The 22,340-nt window shown below is 35.7% G+C and overlaps 2 protein-coding genes and 1 pseudogene across 2 annotated transcripts; 1 reads left to right on the forward strand and 2 right to left on the reverse strand.

The window, feature by feature from the left end:
- Positions 1 to 1,642: 1,642 nt before the first annotated feature.
- On the reverse strand, positions 1,643 to 3,461 carry LOC142616663 (uncharacterized). The gene is made up of 3 exons (XM_075789467.1): positions 2,971 to 3,461; positions 1,789 to 1,884; positions 1,643 to 1,709 (listed from the first exon to the last, which is right to left on the reverse strand). The coding sequence occupies exons 1-3, from the start codon at positions 3,459 to 3,461 to the stop codon at positions 1,643 to 1,645; spliced, it is 654 nt and encodes a 217-aa protein (XP_075645582.1).
- Positions 3,462 to 10,283: 6,822 nt separating this feature from the next.
- On the forward strand, positions 10,284 to 13,186 carry LOC142616664 (UDP-glucose 4-epimerase-like; annotated as a pseudogene).
- Positions 13,187 to 17,999: 4,813 nt separating this feature from the next.
- On the reverse strand, positions 18,000 to 21,703 carry LOC142615293 (UPF0481 protein At3g47200-like). Its single transcript, XM_075788030.1, has 2 exons — positions 21,525 to 21,703; positions 18,000 to 19,536 (listed from the first exon to the last, which is right to left on the reverse strand). The coding sequence occupies exon 2, from the start codon at positions 19,515 to 19,517 to the stop codon at positions 18,084 to 18,086; it is 1,434 nt and encodes a 477-aa protein (XP_075644145.1). The 5' UTR covers positions 19,518 to 19,536; positions 21,525 to 21,703; the 3' UTR covers positions 18,000 to 18,083.
- Between the last annotated feature and the right edge of the window lie 637 nt (positions 21,704 to 22,340).

Below are 22,340 nucleotides of genomic sequence, written 5' to 3' on the forward strand. Positions count from 1 at the left end.
ACGAGCACTCTTGGGATCCCATATCGGCAAATAATACTTCTCCATACAAAGCTGCGAATGTTTTTCTCCGTGATAGTAGCCAGAGCTTCTGCTTCCATCCACTTGGTGAAGTAGTCAATACCAACCACCAAGAACTTCAGTTGTCTTACCGCTATTGGAAATTGACCCATGATATCCAATCCCCATTGTGCGAACGGCCATGAAGCCGTCACAGGTGTTAGTTCCTCTGTTGGCCGTCTAATGAGATTCCCAAATCGTTGACACTTATCGCAGGCTCTAACGTACATATGGGCATCCTTTTGCATTGTCGGCCAGTAGTATCCTGTTCGGAGTAGCTTATGTACCAGAGACCTTGATCTAGAGTGGTTTCCACAAATTCCTTCATGAACTTCCCTCATCACGTAATCTGCTTCCTCACGGCCAAGGCATCTTAGATATGGTCGGGAGAATCCTCTTTTGTAGAGGACGTCTTTAATCAGGATGAATCGGGTAGCCTTAACCTTCAATTTCCTTGCATCTTCTTTGCTATCTGGCAGCTTGCCGTCCTTGAGGTATGTCACAATTGGAAACGTCCAATCATCTTTAGTGCTTACTTCCTGCATTCGAACGTTATCTAATAGCGATGAATGTTGGACGAAGGATAATACCTGTTCTGGGGCGATCATAGGTTCGGCCGAAGCAGCCTTTGCGAGTCGATCCGCCTCTTGGTTCTCTTTTCTTGGGATCTGAATTATCGTGAATTGGAGGTCACTCGTTCGACCCTTCACTTCCCCGAGGTACCTTCTCATTCGTTCATTCCTACAATCATAGCTCCCATTAACTTGACTGGCTACGATTTGAGAATCGGAGTAGACTACCACGTTCCTAGCCCCAGCCGCTATTGCAAGCTCCAATCCTGCCACCAGGGCCTCATATTCTGCTTCGTTATTTGTATTAGGGAACTCCAGACGGATCATGCATTCAATCTTATCTCATTCCGGAGTGTGGAGTACAACCCCGATTCCTCCCGCATGTTTGTTGGATGACCCGTCCGTGTGAATTCTCCATTCGGGCGTCTCTTCTGCCCCCTGCTCCTCAATTGCAGTGAATTTCGCAATGAAGTCTGCCAGTATTTGTCCTTTCACAGCCGTTCGGGGCTGGTATTGGATATCGTATTCACTCAGCTCGATGGTCCACAAAGCCATCCGTCCTGCAGCTTCAGGATTGGTCATTGCTCTCCGCAAGGGCTGATCCGTCAGGACTTTTATGGTATGTGCTTGAAAATAGGGTTTGAGTTTTCGAGCTGCGGTCACAAGAGCGAAAGTGAGTTTCTCCATCCGTGGGTATCTTTCTTCTACTCCTCTCAGCGCTCGGCTGATAAAGTACACGAGCTTCTGTATCTTCCCTTCCTCTCTGATAAGAGCTGCACTTACCGCTGCTGATGAGACGGCCAGGTACAGGAACAATTCCTCCCCTGGCGTGGACGGACTAAGCAATGGCGAGGCAGAGAGATATGCCTTCAACTCTTCAAATGCCCTTTGGTATTCGCCCGTCCATTCGAAAGATCTCCTTAGTGTTTTGAAGAAAGGGAGACACTTGTCCGTTGTTCTTGATACGAACCTGTTTAAGGCTGCTATCTTCCCTGTCAAGCTTTGCACTTCCTTCACCGTCTTCGGAGGAGACAGTTCCATAATCGCTTTGACTTTTTCTGGGTTGACTTCAATGCCCCACTGGGACACCATGAATCCTAAGAATTTTCCAGCGGTAACTCCGAATGCGCATTTGCTTGGATTCAGCTTCATTTTATACATCCGAAGAGTGTTGAAAGTCTCTTGGAGGTCCCTTAGATGATCAGACACCTTTGCGCTTTTCACCAACATATCATCTACGTAAACCTGGACGTTCCTGCCAATTTGGTGTGCGAACATTTTGTTCATTAATCTTTGATACGTGGCTCCTGCATTCTTGAGCCCGAATGGCATCACCTTGTAGCAAAAAAGCCCCTGGCTCGTCACAAATGATGTTTTCTCCTGATCTGTTTTATCCAATTTAATTTGATTATACCCTGAGAAGGCGTCCATGAAGCTCAACAATTCATGTCTTGCGGTGGAGTCTACTAAGGTGTCAATGCGCGGGAGCGGGTAACTGTCTTTAGGGCATGCTCTGTTCAGATCCGTGAAGTCAACACACATTCTCCACTTCCCGTTTGATTTCTTGACCATTACCACATTTGCCAGCCAATCAGGGTAGTACACTTCCCGTATGAAGTTTGCTTCTCGTAGCTTCTGCACTTCCTCTGCTACGGCTCGATCCCGTTCAGGGGCGAACACACGCTTCTTTTGTCGAACTAGAGAAAAAGAAGGTGATACGTTCAATTTGTGAACTATGATGGTTGGGTCTATTCCCGGCATGTCGTCATGGCTCCATGCAAACACGTCTTGGTTCTCTTTGAGGAATAGCAGGAGCGCATGTCGAACCGCTTGGTCGACCGAGGTTCCGATCCTGGTAGTCCGATCTGGCCTGGAATCATCCAGCCGTACCTCCTCCAACTCCTCCACGGGCTCTGCTATTGTTCTCTGTTCCTCGATGTTCATTGCCTGTACATGGTCATCCATCTCCATCATGGCAACATAACATTCATGCGCAGCCACCTGATTTCCGCGCAGTTCTCCCACTCCGTATTCGGTGGGAAACTTGATCATCAGATGGTAGGTAGAGGTGACGGCCTTCCACGCATTGAGAGTGGGTCGTTCGAGGATGGCATTATATGCTGAGGAGCAATCAACCACAAGAAAAGAAATATCCTTGATTATTTGCTGCGGGTAATCTCCTACCGTCACCGACAACGTGATGGACCCTAAAGGATAGACCCGGGTTCCTCCAAAGCCAACGAGGGGCGCGCTTGTCGGGATCAAGCGCTCTTTAGCAATCCCCATTTGCTGGAATGCGGGGTAGTAAAGGATATCCGCCGAGCTCCCGTTGTCCACCAACACTCGGTGGATGTTGAAGTCCCCTGCTTGTATGCTAACCACAAGCGCGTCGTCATGGGGGTGGTGAAGGCGTCGCGCTTCTTCTTTTGAAAACCCGATGCTGGGGCTATTTTGTCGTGTTCCTCTTAGCGAGGAACCTGTTGACTGGACGTTATGCACCGTCCGTAAGTAGGTCCTTCGAGCCTTTTTGGACGACCCTACTGAAGCAGTGCCCCCTATTATCATTCGTATGTCCGCTACTGGTGGTCTGGGACGTTCATGTTCCCGTTTGGGGTTCAGCTCCTGGTTTTGCTCCGTTCTTTCCTTCCTGACGAACCTCTGTAATCTGCCCTGCCTAATGAGGGCTTCAATTTGCTGTTTCAAGTCGTAGCAGTCTGCCGTATCGTGGCCATGATCGCCATGAAAGCGGCAGTACCTGTCTCTTGGCCTCTTATTAGGATCTCCCTTTAGCTTACCAGGGAACGTCAAAGTTCCTTCGTCCTTGATCTGCATCTACACCTGGTCAATTGGGGCTGTGAGGGGGGTGAAGTTTGTAAACCTTCCTGTAGGCAACTTGGGTCGTCGATCCTCCCGTCGTTCTATGGTTCTTGCCCTTTTGTGCCCCTTGTCTGGTTGCATATCTTCCGGCCTTTCCCTCTTTTTGGGCTTGTCTTCTCTTGAGAGCAAGGCGTCCTCTGCATTCATATACTTTGTCGCCCTGTAATACACGTCGGACATAGTTTTTGGGTCATTCTTGTATAAAGAGAACAGGAACTTACCCTTCCGTAGCCCGTTCGTAAATGCTGCCACGAGTATCTTGTCATCGGCCTTGTCTATCTAGAGGGATTCTCTGTTGAATCGATCGAGGTATGATCTCAAGGTCTCGCCTTCTCGCTGCTTGATGTTCAACAAACACGCAGTGGATTTCTTATGCCGGTGACTCCCAATGAAGTGGGATACAAACTGTGCGCCTAGTTCCTTAAAAGTGCTGATGGAGTTAGGCGCTAGCCTACTGTACCAGTCCCTTGCAGGTCCTTTCAACGTGGTGAGGAAAGCCCTGCACATGACTTCGTCCGATACGCCCTGAAGGTGCATCAGGGTCTTGAAAGATTCCAAGTGATCCAAAGGGTCCTTGGATCCGTCATAGTTCTCGATGTTTGGCATGCGAAATTTTGCAGGAAGAGGGTACGAGGTCACGGGCGTTGTGAATGGTGAATTTGTTCTGTGGACTAGGTCGTCCAAGTCGCTAGATATTCGTCCCCGCAAGGCGCTCATCATCACGTCCATACGTTCCCTCATCTGCTGCATCTCAGCTGTGATGTGAGGTGGTAGGGAGTCCGAGACGGACGGCGGGTTTGTCTCTGGCCGCTCCGGTCTAGTCGGTGTAGTGCTACCTTCAGGCCCGACAGCGTTCCTCCCCTCCGGGCTCGCGACTTCCTGGTCTTCCTCTGGTGCACTTTGATGCGCATTCCTTTGTCGCAGTTGCTCTTCTAAATCATGATTCTGCTTAGTGAGGCGTTCAACAGCCGCAGCGAGCGTTTGGACTTGCCTTTCTAGCGCTGTAGCGTGTGGTTCCTCGCCTTGATTTTTGATTGTCGCCATCGATCTGGTGAGTACCATGCAACTTTTTGTCTTAGGAATAGAGCAAAGGCTAACTAGTCTTCCTTACGCTCTCGTGTTTTTCCCCACAGACGGCGCCAACTGATGATGCTGAAAAAATCACCAATAAGTTGCAAGCACTCTCTAACTCGAGTCAAACCTGCAAAAAGAAAACAAAGAGACCTAACAAAGAGCACCGGTGTGGTGCCGGCCCAAAACCCTCCAAAGGTCAAGTTAGAATTTCTTTTCAACCCTAGAATGCTAGAGTTGAGTCAAATGTGCGTACCTTGGTATCTAGGGTTTCTGGGGTATTTATATTGGGTAGAATTGCCTGTCCTTTTAGGATACAACTCCCTTTTCAAGTTCCTTTCCATATAGGAGTTTTCTCAAACGTGTGCCGCAAGAAGTCCAAGTGTACACGCTTGCGTGGAAATAAAGCAAAAGTCGACTTAAACATATCAAGTGATATGCAACCTGGGATCTGCAATTAATTTATATATGACGGATACTCAGCAAATTGAATCGTCATATTCGCGTCACCTACGGTGTCGATCCGTCTTCATACTATCCGTCCCTTCAAGTTCAATGGAAATACCCATCTCCTATTTTTATCCCCTTCACCATCAAAAAAACCAAATTGTAATCAGCCTATCAACATTTTTTTCTCAACAACGAATAGTAATCAAATAGCTTCACCCAAGCAAGCAGAGAGACCATAAAACCCAGCAAAATAAAAACTATACAAAACAATTCTGAAGTTTAAACACTAATCTAACTTTTTATAGCCTATACATACCTTCAGGTGCTTTAATCGGTCCAAAAGTCCTTCACAAAGCTCTCTGGTCCTTTCAAATTCATCCTCTAAAATTTTAAAATCAACATATGCTTGTTATTAAACAAGTAAGAAAAAGAGAAAAAAGTAATGGTAACAAAATTCTTTTACAATACAACAAAACCAAGGGCAAGTATATATAACAATATTAAAGAGAATATTTTTTTTGAATTAATGGCTTTCTCTTTTTGTTTTCCTAAATTCTGTGTTTTTTCAGATTTAATAAACACAATTACTTATAAATAATAAAAAAAGAAAAATCTTCATTTGCACATACCTAAACAATTATACAAATAAAACTAAACAGACAATTAAGCTAAGCTAAACCAAATCTACTAAAAAAACCTAGATAGCCAAAAAAAAAAAAAAAGAACTTGAAACTTAAATACATGAAAGCAAAGAACATAAAGAAAAGAAATGTAGGCTTGTTGACTCCAAGTTAATTAAGATTTTGCTAATCTCTCAGTGGTGGAGACCACGGATGGAACCGATTTTGTGGCGCTACATTTGTTTCTCATCAAGAAGGAGCCAATAAAATAAGACTAATAGCATTCTTTTACTCTGATTTTGTGCTAAAGTTTGAGTTTCAATAATTCCATTGACTCAAATTTTTTTCTTAGCCATCTAAATTTTACATGGGTCATTATCAAAGTTAGGGCCCTTATATATTGTGGATAACATGATATGGATGTATTTGGTAGTGGGGCTATGGGGGTAAGTATTGAAGAGCCTCCCAGCCAATTGCATAGCCATGAAAAAAATATATATGTACATGCTATGTAATACTATCAATTGCCTCACATTTGGTTCATAATTCATTTTTTTCATCATGCTAATATCTTCTAGACTTCATCCTTGAATTTTTTGTTCATATTCATTATTCATAAATGAATAAATTATTTAGATTTATCACGACATGAGGGCAGGAAAAATTGAATACAATCATCACTAACTAAGTCTAAAAGGGATTTGATTATCACAAAAAAAAAAAAATCTAAAAGGGATTTCATTGAACACGTGGAATGCAATAAAAACAAATATATAGAACACCAAAATAAAATATACAGAACCATGCAAATTTTCATCTGCATTCAAAGAAACCCAAAAATTAAAAGTGGGTCCCATTTAGTAACATCATAGACACAGACACAGCAGCAAGCAATGAAACATATATTGCAAGAACCCTTGAAGTTTCTTTAGTAATTGTTGCAGAAAACCATAAGAGACTAGGAACTTGACACCATAAATAAATACCCGCACATCAATTTAGCCTAAATACCAAAAACAAAACCAAATCTACTTCACATACTCTAATCAGAACCAAATATAACCAATAAGGCTAAATAAAAAACAATCCAATCAAATTATAAAAACCTGATCATATTTATGCCAATGGATGGGGATGAACTGCAAAGCAAGAGAAAAACTAACCAGTAGTTATTCCGAAGGGACGGTAGCAGGAGGCTAGTCGTTGGGAATGGTGAAGGACTCTCAGATTACTTTCTCTCTCTTCTCGGCGTTTTATGGTTATGGATTCTTTTTTTTTTTTTAATTATTATTAATAGAATGTGGATGGGTCTTTCTCATGTCTTTCCATTTTCTTCAAACTGTATTTTAACTATGTGTTTAATTGGTTTATGGCATAGGTGTCTTATCAGGAGAAACTATTAAAATTGTGTTTTATTGTTGACGAAACAGTATATGCTTTCATATTTTTTTTTTTAAACGTGTGAGAAAGCTTCTCCTGTACTAACCACTAACCTATGTGATGCACAGAAAAGTTATTGCGTATGAAGATTTAAATAATTCTTTATTTCTTCCTCTTTAAATGTACGTTAGGATTCCAATCTCATAAATTCCTATCCTTGATATGAAACATTAAATTACTACAAGAAAAATATCAATCAAACTTAAATTTAATTTTAAATTAGGATTCTAATCCTTAACATCGTCAATTATCCAATAAATGTTAAAATATCAATTTCTAATGAATTGATAGGTGTGTTTAGCATGCTAGAAAAAATTCTAAATATAATTTTAATTCCTACATTAAAACAGAGCTACAAAACACTTTATTTAGATGAGAAGAAGCAATAACTATGGATTTAACAATCAAACAAACAAAACATAAACTTCTGCAGAATGTCATAACAGCTTCAACATTGATGCTCAATTGCTCATTCCCTTTTTTCCTCTTTTTTTTCCCCCTAAAATACCATAGGTTATCATGAAAAAATGAATGAAAACTCAAGATATTCCTTACCATTATCAATACCCCTGCAAAAATTGTTGCTGGTGCTGTATAATTCATGCTCTACTCACATATGGGAAATACTTCTTTTTATGTTAAATAAATATTAAAATTATTTAGTTTACTTGAAAATGATTACAAAAACTTAGGCTGCGTGAATGCAATTCATACCTAATTAAATCCATTACTATAATAGTGCTCTTACATCTACTTTGATAAGTACTAATAATATAAGAACTGAATATTTGGTTGTGAAAGGAATGTATGCAACTATACATCAGTTCTTTGAGCTCATCGACCATAAATGTATAGGGGCTCTTTCTTGTGAATTGATCTAAAGAAATCTATAGAATCCTGATCCTAAAAATGAAAAGAACAGGCCACAGTCATGGACCGATGGGCAAAGAAAAAAATCACATGTTCACAAAGATTTCAAAGTTCTTCGGATGGAAATTTGAGAATATCGCCCCTCAAAACATGTTTGATATACATAATACATGTCATATAGCAAAAATACTTATCATAAATGTTATTAAAAAATAAAAATCAAGCTCTAAATTTGGATGATTCACCTACTATGCTCAACCGTTTTACCTTCAAAACTTTATAACAGGCATTGCTGCAAAAATTCGGATGATTCACATATATATCAAGCAAATTTTTAGATAATTTTAAATTAAAAATTCTAAATGAGCTCACTAAAAAAAATAAGGTTTGACCATACTTGCTTCAAAGAAATAGCAAAACCGAAAGAATCACAACGAGAACTTCATGGCATTTAGAATAAATCCGCATATAATAATGAAAAGTTGAAAACCAAGCCAGCAATAATGATAATATACACAATAAGCTCAAGAGCTTAAAAATATTTCTAAAAAAATAAGGACATTCACGGTAGATAATAATGAAAACAAATTGAGCCAGTAGTAATAACAAATATGCAGTGAGTACAGGACAAGTATCAAGCAACGATATTGTTCCTTCAATATCAAAGTTGGCTACGTCTTTTGTTTTTTGTTTTTGTTTTTGCACTAAAATTATAGCAAAACAATATTTGCAACTGGAAAATATAGCCCATCTTTGGCAGTGACTCAATTAAATACACTTTCCAACTTTAATCCTAAATCCAAAATAAATGAAAGCCAACAAATTCAAACTATTCTTAAAAGCAATCAAAACAGAGCTGAAGTCTAGAACCACATATTCACTACAATCTTGACAAAGTGACCCTTCTCAGCCAAACAAAAATCTTAAATATTTACATCTAAGCAGCAACCCAATGCATCATACACTCGAAACTGGTCCCTTGCAGTAGTAAAGATCTGATAGTGAAAAAACATTGGAAAATTATATATTGGTAAGGGAAAAATCCTAATATTAAAGTAAAAATATCACTAACCATTCTTTAAAGAGACAAAGCCCAGGTAGAATTTGATCTAAGGATCAGGAATTCAAATCCCTAATTGAAGACAATTGGATCTAACCCAAACTCGAATTTCTCTACAAACTCACCCAAAACTCAAATTAGCTACCAAAAATAAAAATAAAAATTCGATAGGGTAGAAACCCAACGATGAACCTAGCGGCAGAAACCCAGGTGGTTTTTCAATGTTTTCAGCGAAACAAACCCAACGGTAGAAAGCCAGTGGTAGAACCCAGAAGGGCGTAGAACTTGGTACAAAGTGAAGAAGAGGCTTATTATTTTCATTTCTGCCCCCAAATTGTGACTTTGCTTTGCCAAATAGCCTTGTACCTCAATTGCCAGACTTGAATCAGTTTAAATAAAAGAGAGATTTGTGTAGTGTGGACATGGTGGTTAGGATAAATTTATAATAATAATAATAATAATAAAAAAGAGGCTCCAAATGATGATCTTATCTTAGTATTACTGGTAGAATTGTAATTTTTTAAAAAATTATAAGAAATTTTGATGTCTCGTATCACTAAATTTAGTACTTTATTAAAAAAATTACGGTGCCTGTAAAATCCAAAATAAAAAAGATAAAAAAGAGTGTCGGTATATAATTTTGTTTACACTTTTTAGTTTTTACTGTCTTACGTACTGCTCTGTTCACTGCCTCAGGTTTTTTGGGAGTTTTCACAGTACCAAAACTCTGCTCATTGTACTCTGCACAGTTAACTGCAATTGGTAAATTCATCAATTTATTAGCCCTTTTAACAAATTCTGTTCCAAAAGTCTGATCCATAAACTCATCAAGCTATATTTTCTACCTTTTATTGTGATTATAATCTGGTCAATGGCCTATTTTTCTCTACAAGTGTGGAATGTAAATAGAATATAATTGTGTGCTCTACTCCGTTTAATCAATTCTTATTTTTGAGGACCCCATATGAATGGACTTCGACATTTGATACTTTTTGTACTGTGGACTGTCTAAGAGTTTTTGGATACTTTGAGTTTTTGTTAGTCTTTCTTGTATTTATGCAGTAGCCGTATTATGCAAGTGAAGTTGTCCAGTAGGTGCATTTAAATTGTAAAAGGAAACCACAATGGTTGATGCTACAAGAATATGGTTATTTGTATTGTGAATGAAGTACAACTATACAAGGTTTATATGTGACAATCAGGTAAATTTGTTTGCTGTTGCAAGAGTTAGATGCTACAATAATAACAACAACATGCTAATAAAACATGGCCAAGTATGGCTTTCTCTCCCTTCCTTCTGCTATCATCGCTTTTGCGGTAAGTTCCTTTTTCTTTTCTTTACTTCATATTTTCTTAAAATCTCTAAACTAGAGATAATAAATCAATATTCATGGACTAGATGCTACAATAATAACAACATGCTAATCTAATCTAATCTAATCTAATGTACATATGTGCTTCTCCTCCTCATTTTCATTTACTCAACTTAGAGTTTAAAGGTTTCCTGTTTCCCTTTCCCAACTACTAGTTTTATGCAAACATCTGATCTATGTGATTCAGAAATCATTATAACAATGCTACTATACTATACTCATTTATGTTTGTTGGATAGCCCACACACCTGATCTTTTAATTAACTACTATGACCTTGCATTTTCCTGCCGCTGTCCCAACTTTTGATACTTTCCTGCATCTGTTACTTCTACCTTGTGCTTCTTCCTACTCTTAGTTGCCGACCTGGGATCCCCTTGCATTATGCTTCTTCCTACTCTTAGATGTTAATCTCTGTTTTCACATGATTTACGGTGTAAGAAGGCTTCTTAGAAGAAGGGCTTTCAACTAAATTTTTTTGAATTGCAGTGAATATAGATGTCATATATAGGCTGGTCAAGTGTTAAGTTGCAGTGCCAATTTGGAAGTCATAAGTTATCATCCTTAATTTACTCTACATGGTAAGTGTTTGTAGTGATGGGGATGACATGCCGGTGTGAATGTGATTGTTATGAAAGAGCACAAAGCTTTAGGCCTGTTCTTACTGTTTGTGTTGACTGGGGATTTGGAGTATTTGCTTCCCTTGGAAAAGCAGCTGTCAAACAATTTAGTACCATCTAACTTAGCTATTTTTACCTTATCAGAAACTCTAGGACAGATCCTAAGACTATAGATTCTATAGATTCTATTGTATATGTTTGATTTATATAGTAATATGCGTGTATTGACTAAACTAATTAAAGATGCATATGATGAATAGTGTTAAAATATTTTGGATTGATCAAAGCAAGGACTTTTATTAATGGCACCTGGTATTCAAATTTTTTATTTATTTTGTGTGTAAATTTCTGTTTTGTTTGGTTACCGAGAAATGAGGGAAAAGAAGGTTAGAAATTAGAGATTCTTGAATATCTTGAGCAATGCTGGTTATAATTTTCGAGAGATTTGTATTTTCTTTAAAAAAAATTTAACAGTTTCTAGGCAACCAAATGGTGGCGTGTTGAGGTTTTTGGCTTTTGGTTACATTACTTGTTGGTTTTATTGCAGGGTGATCTTAGGAATAAGGAGGACTTGGAGAAGATCTTTTCTCAAACCCAGTATGTTTAATTTCAATTACATTAGCAGTGCTATGATTTTCCACTGTTTTCATTCAATTTTACTGTTAACTATTTTCTGCGGAAACAAACAAAATTATAGACTTTTTAAGAGTTGGCTTAATTTTGTGCCATTGGCTTTGTTTGAGACAGATTTGATGTTGTGATCCATTTTGCTGGCCTAAAAGCTGTTTGGAAGAGTGTTGCAAACCCTCGCCGTTATTTCAATAACAATTTGATTGGAACTATTAATCATAATGAGGTTATGGCAAAATATGATTGCAAAAAGGTGCGTCCGGGATTTAATTTCTTGACCTCATTTGATTTTGTTTCTGAATCTTGCGCTTGTAACAAATGGTTCGGAAGTGAATCAACAATAATCTATGTCTTAATGAATTTTGGGCTGTTGAGTTATGTATTAAACGTTCATTTTAGTTGTATTTGATTTTGCTAAATCTTTGATTCCAGTATATTTCTTTTCAAATTATGACTGCATAAACTATGATTTGTATATGTAGCTGTATATTTCTGGAAGTAATATTGGTGTTTTTGGTGCCTTACTGCTAAATTGTGAAGTTTTTATGTTCGATGTCTAATTCTTTTGTCACCACAAGCCTTGTAAATCACCCACCATTGTAACTATCGAATCATAAAAAATGTCTAATTATTTGTTTGTCGAAAGTAGTTATAGTATTCAAGTTCCAGTTGAATCTTTAACAGATAATTGTTTAGTCTTAGAATGTGAACCATTTTTTTATTGATTACATCACATGTTGGCATGCTCTGCCCACTACTGACACAAGTAATGTTATCCTGTGGCCAAATAGATGGTTTTCTCATCTTCTGCAATTGTTTTTGGTCAACCTGAAAAAATACCACACATAGGATTTGTCTTTGACGTTGGATAATCCCACTTGCTGTTTCTTGTGTTCATAGGAGTGCAGTTTCTTTTCTTTCCTGACTTTTAATATATTCTATATTTATAGCTTCTCCTTGAAGAAATTGCTCCAGATATTCAGAAGGCGGAGCCAGATTGGAAAATTATATTACTCAGATACTTCAGTTCTGTTGGGGCTCATGAGATGAGAATGGTAGAATTGGTGATGATCCAAAGGGCATCCCAAACAATCTCATGCCATACATACAGAAAGTAGCTGTTGGCAGATTGCCTGAGCTTAACGGGTATGGTCATGATTATCCCACGAAGGATGGTAGTGCGGTATGTTCTTTTTTGTGTAAATATTGTTGAGTAGTAGTGGATAGGAAGTTCCCTAGTTTTTCAGTAATATCCTTTTTGACACAGACTATGTATAGTTTTGTATTCCGCATATAATCCTTTATAACCATGGCAGTAGTATTTGACTTTCTGTCATTACATAAAATTCGATTAAATTGACAATTTATTTGCGGTTACAGAATATCAAATGTTTTTGTGTTAAACAGGTCCGAGACTACATCCATGTCATGGACTTAGCTGATGGTCACATTGCTGCTCTTCGGAAGCTTTTAACTAAAGAGGATATGGGTGATCATTCTTCCTTGCATACGAATCTGTATGTCAATGAATTTTCGGTCACCTGTTAACAGTGTATTAGGCATTTATTTAACAGACAAATGCTTTTATCGTGGGATTTCTATGAAAATCTTGTTTTAGCCATATAAGAGCATTCTCATCAGCTCTCTTATAAAAAATGTATTTTTAAGACACTAAAAGCCTACTTTATTATTTTAATACACTATTTTACAATTCATCATTTATCACATATTCTATTCTTCAATCCTATACATTAAAATAATATATCCAACACATTAAATAATATATTAACTCAAAACCGTCATAAACTAACCACCAACAGAAACGGAAAATCACCACCAACGGCAAATCAACCGCCACAAACTACAATCACAATTACTGGATCTCTAACAAATTCCAAATCCAAAAACCTCAACCAAAAAAAAAAAAAAAAAAACTCAAAATCTTCAACAAACATCACTAGCCCACTATAGCCATAAATACCACCGCCCACTACAGCCACAAACATCGCCAGCCCAAAACTCAACCAACCACTGCCATAACCATGACACCACCACCGGCCCAAAATCCCAACCCAACCAATCAATCAATGACCCAAAACCCACACATCGAAACCCATCCCCAATCTCACACCCACGACCCGATTAAGAGATTTGAAGGTTGGCAGCGAGGGTTGTGGAGGTTGGGGACGAGGTTGTGAAGGTTGGCGACGAGAGATCTTGAGCGATCTTGAGCAGGGAGGAGAGGAAAGAGATAGAGAGTGACAGAGAGAGAGAAATGAGAGACCTGGCGTGGGAGGTCGGTGGCGAAAGATGTGGAGGTCGGCGGCGAGGTGAAGCGGCGAGATATCTCGAGCAAAGATGAGAGAGATCTCAAGCAGGGAGGACTGAGAGGTAAGAGATAGAGTCTAACGGAGAGAGAAGAGAAAAGAGAAAAGAAGAAAGTGATGAGAAAGGAGAGAGAAAAGAAAATAAAAAATATTAAAACTTATAACACATCTGTCCGTACGCTCTCATATTTGAGAGTGTACTATAGCATATCTCAAAATTTTGAGACATTTAACACATCTCATGATGTTCTGTTTTTGGTGTTTGGTGTGCCAAATGCCAAATATTTGGCATTTGACACATTTGATGAGAATGCTCTAATAAACTGTGTTTATCCAATGCTGTGCAATAGTTATCATTGATATCCAGAAAATTTTCCTTGTCATAACCTTTTTTTTTTGTGTGTTAGTCATAAAGAGTAAAGGGATAATAATTTAGAAATTTAGAATGCAACTCAAGTCTTAGGGTGATTTCAATATACACTTAAATTAAGTTAGAATAAAATTTTTATTTTGTAATAATAATAATAATAATATTATTATTATTATTAATAATTAAGTACTCAAGTTAGTGAAAAATTTATTGTGACGACAATGTCTTTTATTTTATACACACACATATATGTGTGTGTGTGTGTATATATATATATATATATATATATATATATATACACACACACACACATATAATCTAATTATAATTATAATAATGAGGAGATGATTTGAACTAAGATTTTCTTAATAAAAGAAAGCTAATTATAATAATAAAGTACATGCCATTTAGCTTCACGTCTCTATTTGGTTACAGTTGTTGACATCTTTGTATACGGGGTTGTTAAAATTAATAGCCCTTGGTAAAAGTTAGAACCTACTAATACAAGTCGAGCAAAATGACTAAACAGGTACGATAACTTAAGGAAGTCATAGTGTCATATATGGTGTGGTTTTTTTTTTTTTTTTTTTTGGAGATAATATTATTGTGGTTCATTTTATGTAATGGCTCAAGAGGCCCAACTTAGTGTAATGCTCATCTACTGCTAACCCCACTCTTTAAAACGTTCTACGGCGAGACAAGGTTTCTTGCCGTACAACGTATCGACCTCCTTACCCTTACTTAGATTAGGCAATCGGACCGAACGAGCTAAGAGGCAAAGGCTCAAGGATCAATGGGCAGCCTAACATTAGGTTGGAATTCTTAGGGGACCTCGATGGAGACAATAGAAAGAACAGGGAAATGATTAGAGCATGGTGTAAGGTATTCGGGCATTTTTACTGTTGTAATCGTAACTAATGGTCCAAGATCTTTTGAGTAGGCTTAGGATGTAGTAATTAAGTGTTGGGAAAAAAATTATTTAGACCCCAGTTTTATTGAATTAGCCAAGTTGTTAATTAATCTAATTGTATAGGTCCAATTACTTCGAAATAAGCATGATTAACATGTTTGGATGTTAGTATGATTGAATTATTTTTCTATCTGGAATAAGCATATAATTACATGCTTTGATGCATTGGCTACATGTTTTGATTATCATTTTTTCGATTCATGTTTACTAGCATGTAGTTATTACCTTCGAGATTTTTGATATTATCTTGTAATGGAGTTTTTTTTTTAGCTAGTAATGTAATCCCATTTTCCTACATCAAATTGCTTGATCCACATTCTCTCTTTCAAAAGCATTCTCATAAATTTTTTTCAAAACAAATTTTACAAATCATTTCCAAAATAGTTTTTTGACTTGTTTTCAAAAATAATTTTCCAAATCAGTAAGAGTTATTGACCTATTCCCAAAAATTCCATTTTTTCTCCAAATCATTTCCATAATTTATTTATAACAATAAAAAAAAAAAAAAACCATCAAAATTAGGACCCTTTTTGAAAGTATCATGTCATAGCCAAAAAGTGATGAGATTTTCAAAATATCTCTTTTAAGATATCTAAGAGAATACTCTCTCCTTCAAAAATTCAAATAATAATTTCCCTTTTCAAAAACCCAATAAAAAATATTTTCCTATACAAAATTAAAATGTGACTTTTCAAAAACTCAACATATATATTTTCCTTTTCAAAATATGTCTTCAGAAATTATATTTCAAAAATGATCTTAAAAGAGAGAAATTTGTCCATAGTCTAAATCAATTGGGCCTATGGACACAAAATTGAAGTCAAACCAAAAGAATCCCCCTCCCATAAATCAAACCTTTGTCTTTGTTGTCGTTGTTGTAGTTTCTCTTTTATTTTTTTGGCATGAGAAAATTAATATTAAATTGCTTTTCATTTAAAGGAAAGAGGCAATCAGCCCATACGAACTTGTAAATGCAATGAATATTGAGTGAATTTATAATGTTTTTGAAGGAAGTGTGAAACGTTTAAACCATTTTTTCAAAAAATTCAAAGTTTAGTCCCATTTTAAAATTCTATTTTAATTTTGGACAAATTTTGGCTACAACTCTTATAAATAAAATTCTTATTAAAAAATTTATTACTAAAAAAAATTAATATGACTACAAATTTTGAAAATTTAATTGTTGGATTATTGCACATTCTTTATATTCTTAATACGTATGTCAAATTTTGTGTCAATTGTATTTATTATTCGATCCATAAACTTTTTTTTTATGCATAATTTTAGACTACAAGAATTTGAAATTTCAATATTCAATTGATGACATAGCTATTGATCTTTAATCTTCTAAAAATTTTGTAATGCATGGAGGACATAAGAAAAAAAAAAGGTAATCCAATGGTGTACTTGTCAAAGTTCACATTCAATGAAAAACTATATTGAGTAGAATTGTAATCATTGACTAAAGCAAAATACACACAAAAAAAAAAATCAAAATAATTTTAAAAAAGTCAAACTAGATAAATATTTTTAAGTATCTACCCAACTATTATTATTATTATTATTATTATTATTATTATTATTATTATTATTATTATTATTAAATTGTTGGTTATGCTTTAATATTTTAGGTAAGACATACATTTATAGTTTTAAAGTTTTTATATATATAGCCGTAATTTTGAAACGGCATATTGGTATTTACAAGTAATAAAATATATCATTCCCTACTTCTCTTAGTAAAACTAAAAAGGTATCCAGTATGAAATTAACTCTTTTGATATAAAAAAAACTAATAAAAAATATTACTAATAATACATGCTACAAGTGTATCCTAAAAATCAAGAAAAATAGATTTTAAATAATATATATATATATATGTATATAAAGTTAAATAAATATTATTTAATTTATATTTAAATATTAAAAAAAAATACCTCTTAAAGTTGTCCCCATATGCCTCAAAGTACATTGAGCAGGCCCTGATTTAGCCCGAATTGGGGTGCGTCCGTGCGGGTCATCTAGCCAAGCTTTGGAATAGACCATCTAGCTTGACGAGTCAAGTAGCGAATCGTTTAGTCCGTTTGTATGAAGTCAAATATTTGGGTCTAAAGCCCACTAATAAGATGAGAAATTTCATGCTCATACGTTTTGGGACGTCTATTTCTTGGGCTTTTGCTTAGGCCCCACCCAAACCTTACATTAAGTGTCACTTTCTTAACAAGCTGGGTCAAGGAAGTTTGCACGAAAATAATGTACGTGCACGAATACGAATAATGTCTTCCACTTTTTGTGTTCTACCTTTTGCGTTTCATCAAGCAAAATTTATTGTGTGTTTTAATTATTTTCATTTTATACTTAGTTATTTTACAAGAAAAGTTGAACGAAGTATATACCAAGATGTAATCAGTGGAGTATATAGTGGAACACAAACAGTTAGACTGATAATTTGTATATTTATCGTGACTCTAATTTGTATTCATATACTCAATACGTATGGTGCTGAAATGAAATGGGGAAGTAACTATAAGGGAAGTGTCCGCAGTATTGTTGGAGGATATAACTCTTTTAGAGGCTAAAACTTCTTAGCCCAAACTCAGACATATATGGATGGGTGCTGAAATAACCTTTGAAACATGCAATATGTAAAGTCGAAAGTAAAACTTGTTAGGAAAGAAAGGATATCACAAGCTAAACTTAATCATAATTATTTTCAAAAACAACTTACAACCAAAGCCAGATTTCTAACTGATATTACAGTACCATAGTAAAGGAAACTTATTTGTGATAGACAAAAGGCCTAAGGAAATTGCCGACAGTTACAAGCAGAACTATAATTCCAACAAAAGTTGCGGTGCCTCTCCAAATATCACGGAAATATACTGTTTTCAAGGATGCTATATTTTTATTCCACCAATTTTTATAGTGCTTATTAAGTTCTAAAGCTACATCATGGTAACAGGAATTTTTTTCCACAATTTCTTTGCCAAGTTTGTTAACCATTTTGGCAACTTCTTTATTGCTGCCTAACGAGTGGGCAATAATCTTTTTGTCAACAAGCAACTCCGCATCGTCTCTAGTGTTTATAAGAAAATCCAATAGCACGATATAATTGCATATGTAAGCTTCTTTTGGATAATGACACTGCTCCAAGGCCATGATGTTTCGGAAAATGTGTTCAGTTCCATGATCTATCACAAATTGTGGGATTACCAAGCTAGTTTGCATACGTTTCAAACACCGAAAGAATTTCAAGAAAGGTAAGCAATGCAAGAGCCATGAGCAATTGAAGCTTGGACAAATTTCCGAGAGATCCGGCTTCTTGATTTGAATGTCTAGCAAACATCTATCTTCCACTTCTGATGGTTTTTTCTTCCACTTCTTGAAATTCAATCCTGCTGTGTCCAGCTTTGTTGCACTATATAGATGTCTAATAATACTTCCACTACTATCCAAGTTTGGTGAATAGTAGAAATATCTTTGCAAATCAGTGAAATGTTTTACTTCCTTCTCTTTGGGTATGTTCTTGCAATTGTCATTGTGAAAAAAGTACTTACAGGCAAGCTCAATAAAGGACTTATGAAAGCTTGGAGAACTTTCAATGTGATGATGTAACTCGTCAAGAATGAAAAATGGAAGCTGATTCTCAAGTAATATCAAGTCATGCTTGATGCCTTCCTCCAGCCATGGTTTACTTAATATATAATCATCCTTTTCATAATCTTTCCTTGCAGCAGTCCTCAAGAAGAGCTCAATGACAAAGATAGAATCCACTAGAATCATTTTCACGAAATCTTCCTTTTCGGGCAAAGAGATCTCTTCTGCATAACAATTGCGGATATCCTCTATTCTTTTCTCAATGATACTTTCAAATTTCATCAGACCTTCACAAGTTGTCCGGCAAAGGAATTCCTTGAAATATCTTAGTTTCAAACTTTCCATATTCTCCAGTTCCTTCTTGTGGTCCTGTTCCTTTTTGTTGGCCTGTACCTTGTTGTCCTGTTCCTTCTTGTTGTGATGAACAGGGCCTATTGAAATAAGCTTTGGAGTGTAGGCTTCTTCCTTTACCTCGCGAAGTTTGTTGGGGACATTGTAGATGCAACACTTGGAGTGCCGCTGGGCATGCCTGACATCTTTAACGGCAATGATAAGCTCTGAGCATTGACCTTTTCCATATGAACAATCAGCATCAGACGTGGGCATCTTTTTCATATACCAGGTTCCTTTTTTCCTAATGATAGACAAACGACAATCATTAGCATAAGAATAAAATCACTAAACAGTCTAAACCCAAACTTATTCCAGGAAGCACCATTTTGAATAGCTTCTATTTTGACCATCAAATTTTTTATTGCAAAAGATATGTAATCCTCTGCACAATTGTAGGATACACAGACTATTAAACAAAGGATACATAATATAAATCATCTGTCCATTTTATATTTCACTTTGTATTCAACCAATCAAGGTATATTATGTGTTTGATTATTATTATTTTTTTTTAAACTCTTTTTTTTTTTTAATTTTATAAGGAAAATTAAACAAATATGTGATAAATTGTAATTGGTGAAACATAAAATATAATACAAAAGATGAAACAAGATTTGTATTTGACATTACATATATGTGAAACATGAGATAATATAGCATTATGCCAACTTGTCTAAGTTTCATCCCAACCCCAACCCAAACAAGTGCTTCTAAGCGCATTGGCATCTGGGGATGCAAAAAAGTGTCTATTATACATCTTCAAAACCTACTTTATTTATTTTACCATCCCATTTTACAACTCACTCAACATCTGAGTTTCTATTTTTATATAAAACTCATTAAAATAATATAAACTATACCAACAAATAATATAAACAAGTCAGTTCTCTCTCTTCTCTTCCATCTCTTTCTCCCCACTTTTCCTCTCTCTCCATTAAAATATTAATTTTTATTTTTACAACCCATGAATAGTAGGGTTCTATATATACAAATTTACTATTCATAGATGGTATATATTTTTATATACCCACCCCCAGATGTAGCATGTTTTTAAAAATCTAAGTCGTAAAATAACAACCGGGAGTTTTTACACCTCCCAATGCTAGTGTTCTAATAAACTCTTCTATTTTTTTTTGATAAAAGTTAATAGTTTGCATCTATTGAAAGTTAAAAGTATATATATTTTTTTTAAAACAAATAAAAATGATAAAATCTAGAGATAAAGAGTAACTGTAATTTCTTTTTTGAACGTGAAGGGAAAAAAATCCTAAATTTTAGGAATTTTCTTTTTGAATTTAAAATAAAATTTGTTATTTGATATTTATAACTTTATTTCTAAATGAAGTTACCCTTCATTAATGAGAGTATTTTTGAACAACATAGAAGTTCAGTTGAAGAAAGAAATCCTCTTATATATAGTATAAATTAAAAGGAAAATTACATTTTACCCTCTTTTATACTTACCCCCTAAATTATGAGAATGAATACTTTATCCTCTCTAAATTATTTTCCGTATAATACTTGCCTACTATGAAAGTGTCCACTTAGCCCCTAAATTATTAACCGTGTAACACTTAGCCCCCCATCCTATGAGTAATAGTTTAGGCAAGTAAGCTTGTATTCTCATATTTTAAGTGAATAGGTGTAAAAGTGGTATAGTTTAGGGGAGTAAAATGTGTATTTTCATAGTTTAGATGGAAGGTATAAAAAAAATGTATAGTTTAATAAATGTAGATTCACATAGTATAAAGAGTAAGTGTAAAAAAGATATAATTTAAGGGTGTAAATTGTAATTTCGAATATATTATATTAAATTATTGGGATACCCAAAAGAAATTAACATTTTTCTTTTCATTAATTCTATTTATCGTGTAAATAGAAGTCAATCCTTTTAGTAAATAATTAAAGTGACTGAACTAATTGATATCCACACAAATCTACCTCCAACATAAAAAATAAAATAAACTAAAAAGGGAAAAAAATACATCTCCTAATTTTATTTTTGTGTGTGTGTGTGTGTGTGTGGAGAATAGCGTCTCCTAAATTAGAATTTTGAAATATGAACTCGATTACTTACTAAATTATAAAAAATAAAAAATAAACTAAATTATCAATTTTTGGCGAACTTTATATTGTGGAACAATATTACCGTGAAACGAAGGTGTAAAGAACCAGCCACCTGCAAATTTTATATAAGCAAAATTAAAGTGAAAGGATGGAACAAAGAACCTGCAAATTGTATTTGAAAGAAAATGCTTCAGCCTTCTAAACTTAACTCCAAGAAACAGCAGAATATGATAGAGATCATGTCCAACGAAGCAAGGCTAAGACTATTTGATTCGCTCTCTTCTCACTCGTAGCTTAAACTCACTCATCTAAGAAACAATCTTCTACTTCTGTACACTTCATAGCAATTCTCAAAACCTTCTTGCCCTCCTATTTATTGAGTGAACCCCCCAACCCTTATTTTCTCTACGTCATAACCATGACGTCTTTTCTGACAAACATATAACTGTTGCTTTTACTTGTCATTAATTTGTGCATTATTGGTCTCAACTAACAAGCACCATCGCCATTGTCTTTTTTCACTCAGAGCAACAATTATTAAGGTTGTTACTATTCAATTTCACAAGCTGGCCCGTGAAAACAAACAGTCAAGATGGAGGGCCACACCCCATGAATGATTAACGTTGTCTTGACTTGTTTTTAGTCTCTGTGACAAGAGAAACATGATCCACACACATGACCTGATTTTTTTTAGTAAACATCACATGACCTTATTCATTTACATCTTAATCACACAGAATGGTAGCTAGAAGCAGGACCAGGCAGTGGGGAGCCAGTGTTTATCTTTGGGGCGGCTATATATAAATTTATTTTGTGTGTGTGTGTATGTCTGCAATGTGAATGACCTTATTAATTCATTTATATCTTAATCACACAGAATGGTAGCTAGAAGCAGGACCAGGCAGTGGGGGAGCTAGTATTTATCTTTGGGGTGGCCATATATATATATATATATATATTTTTTTTTTGGTGTGTGTA

Source organism: Castanea sativa, chromosome 11, assembly GCF_040712315.1.
Source record: "Castanea sativa cultivar Marrone di Chiusa Pesio chromosome 11, ASM4071231v1".
In the NCBI taxonomy this organism is placed as follows: Eukaryota; Viridiplantae; Streptophyta; class Magnoliopsida; order Fagales; family Fagaceae; genus Castanea; species Castanea sativa.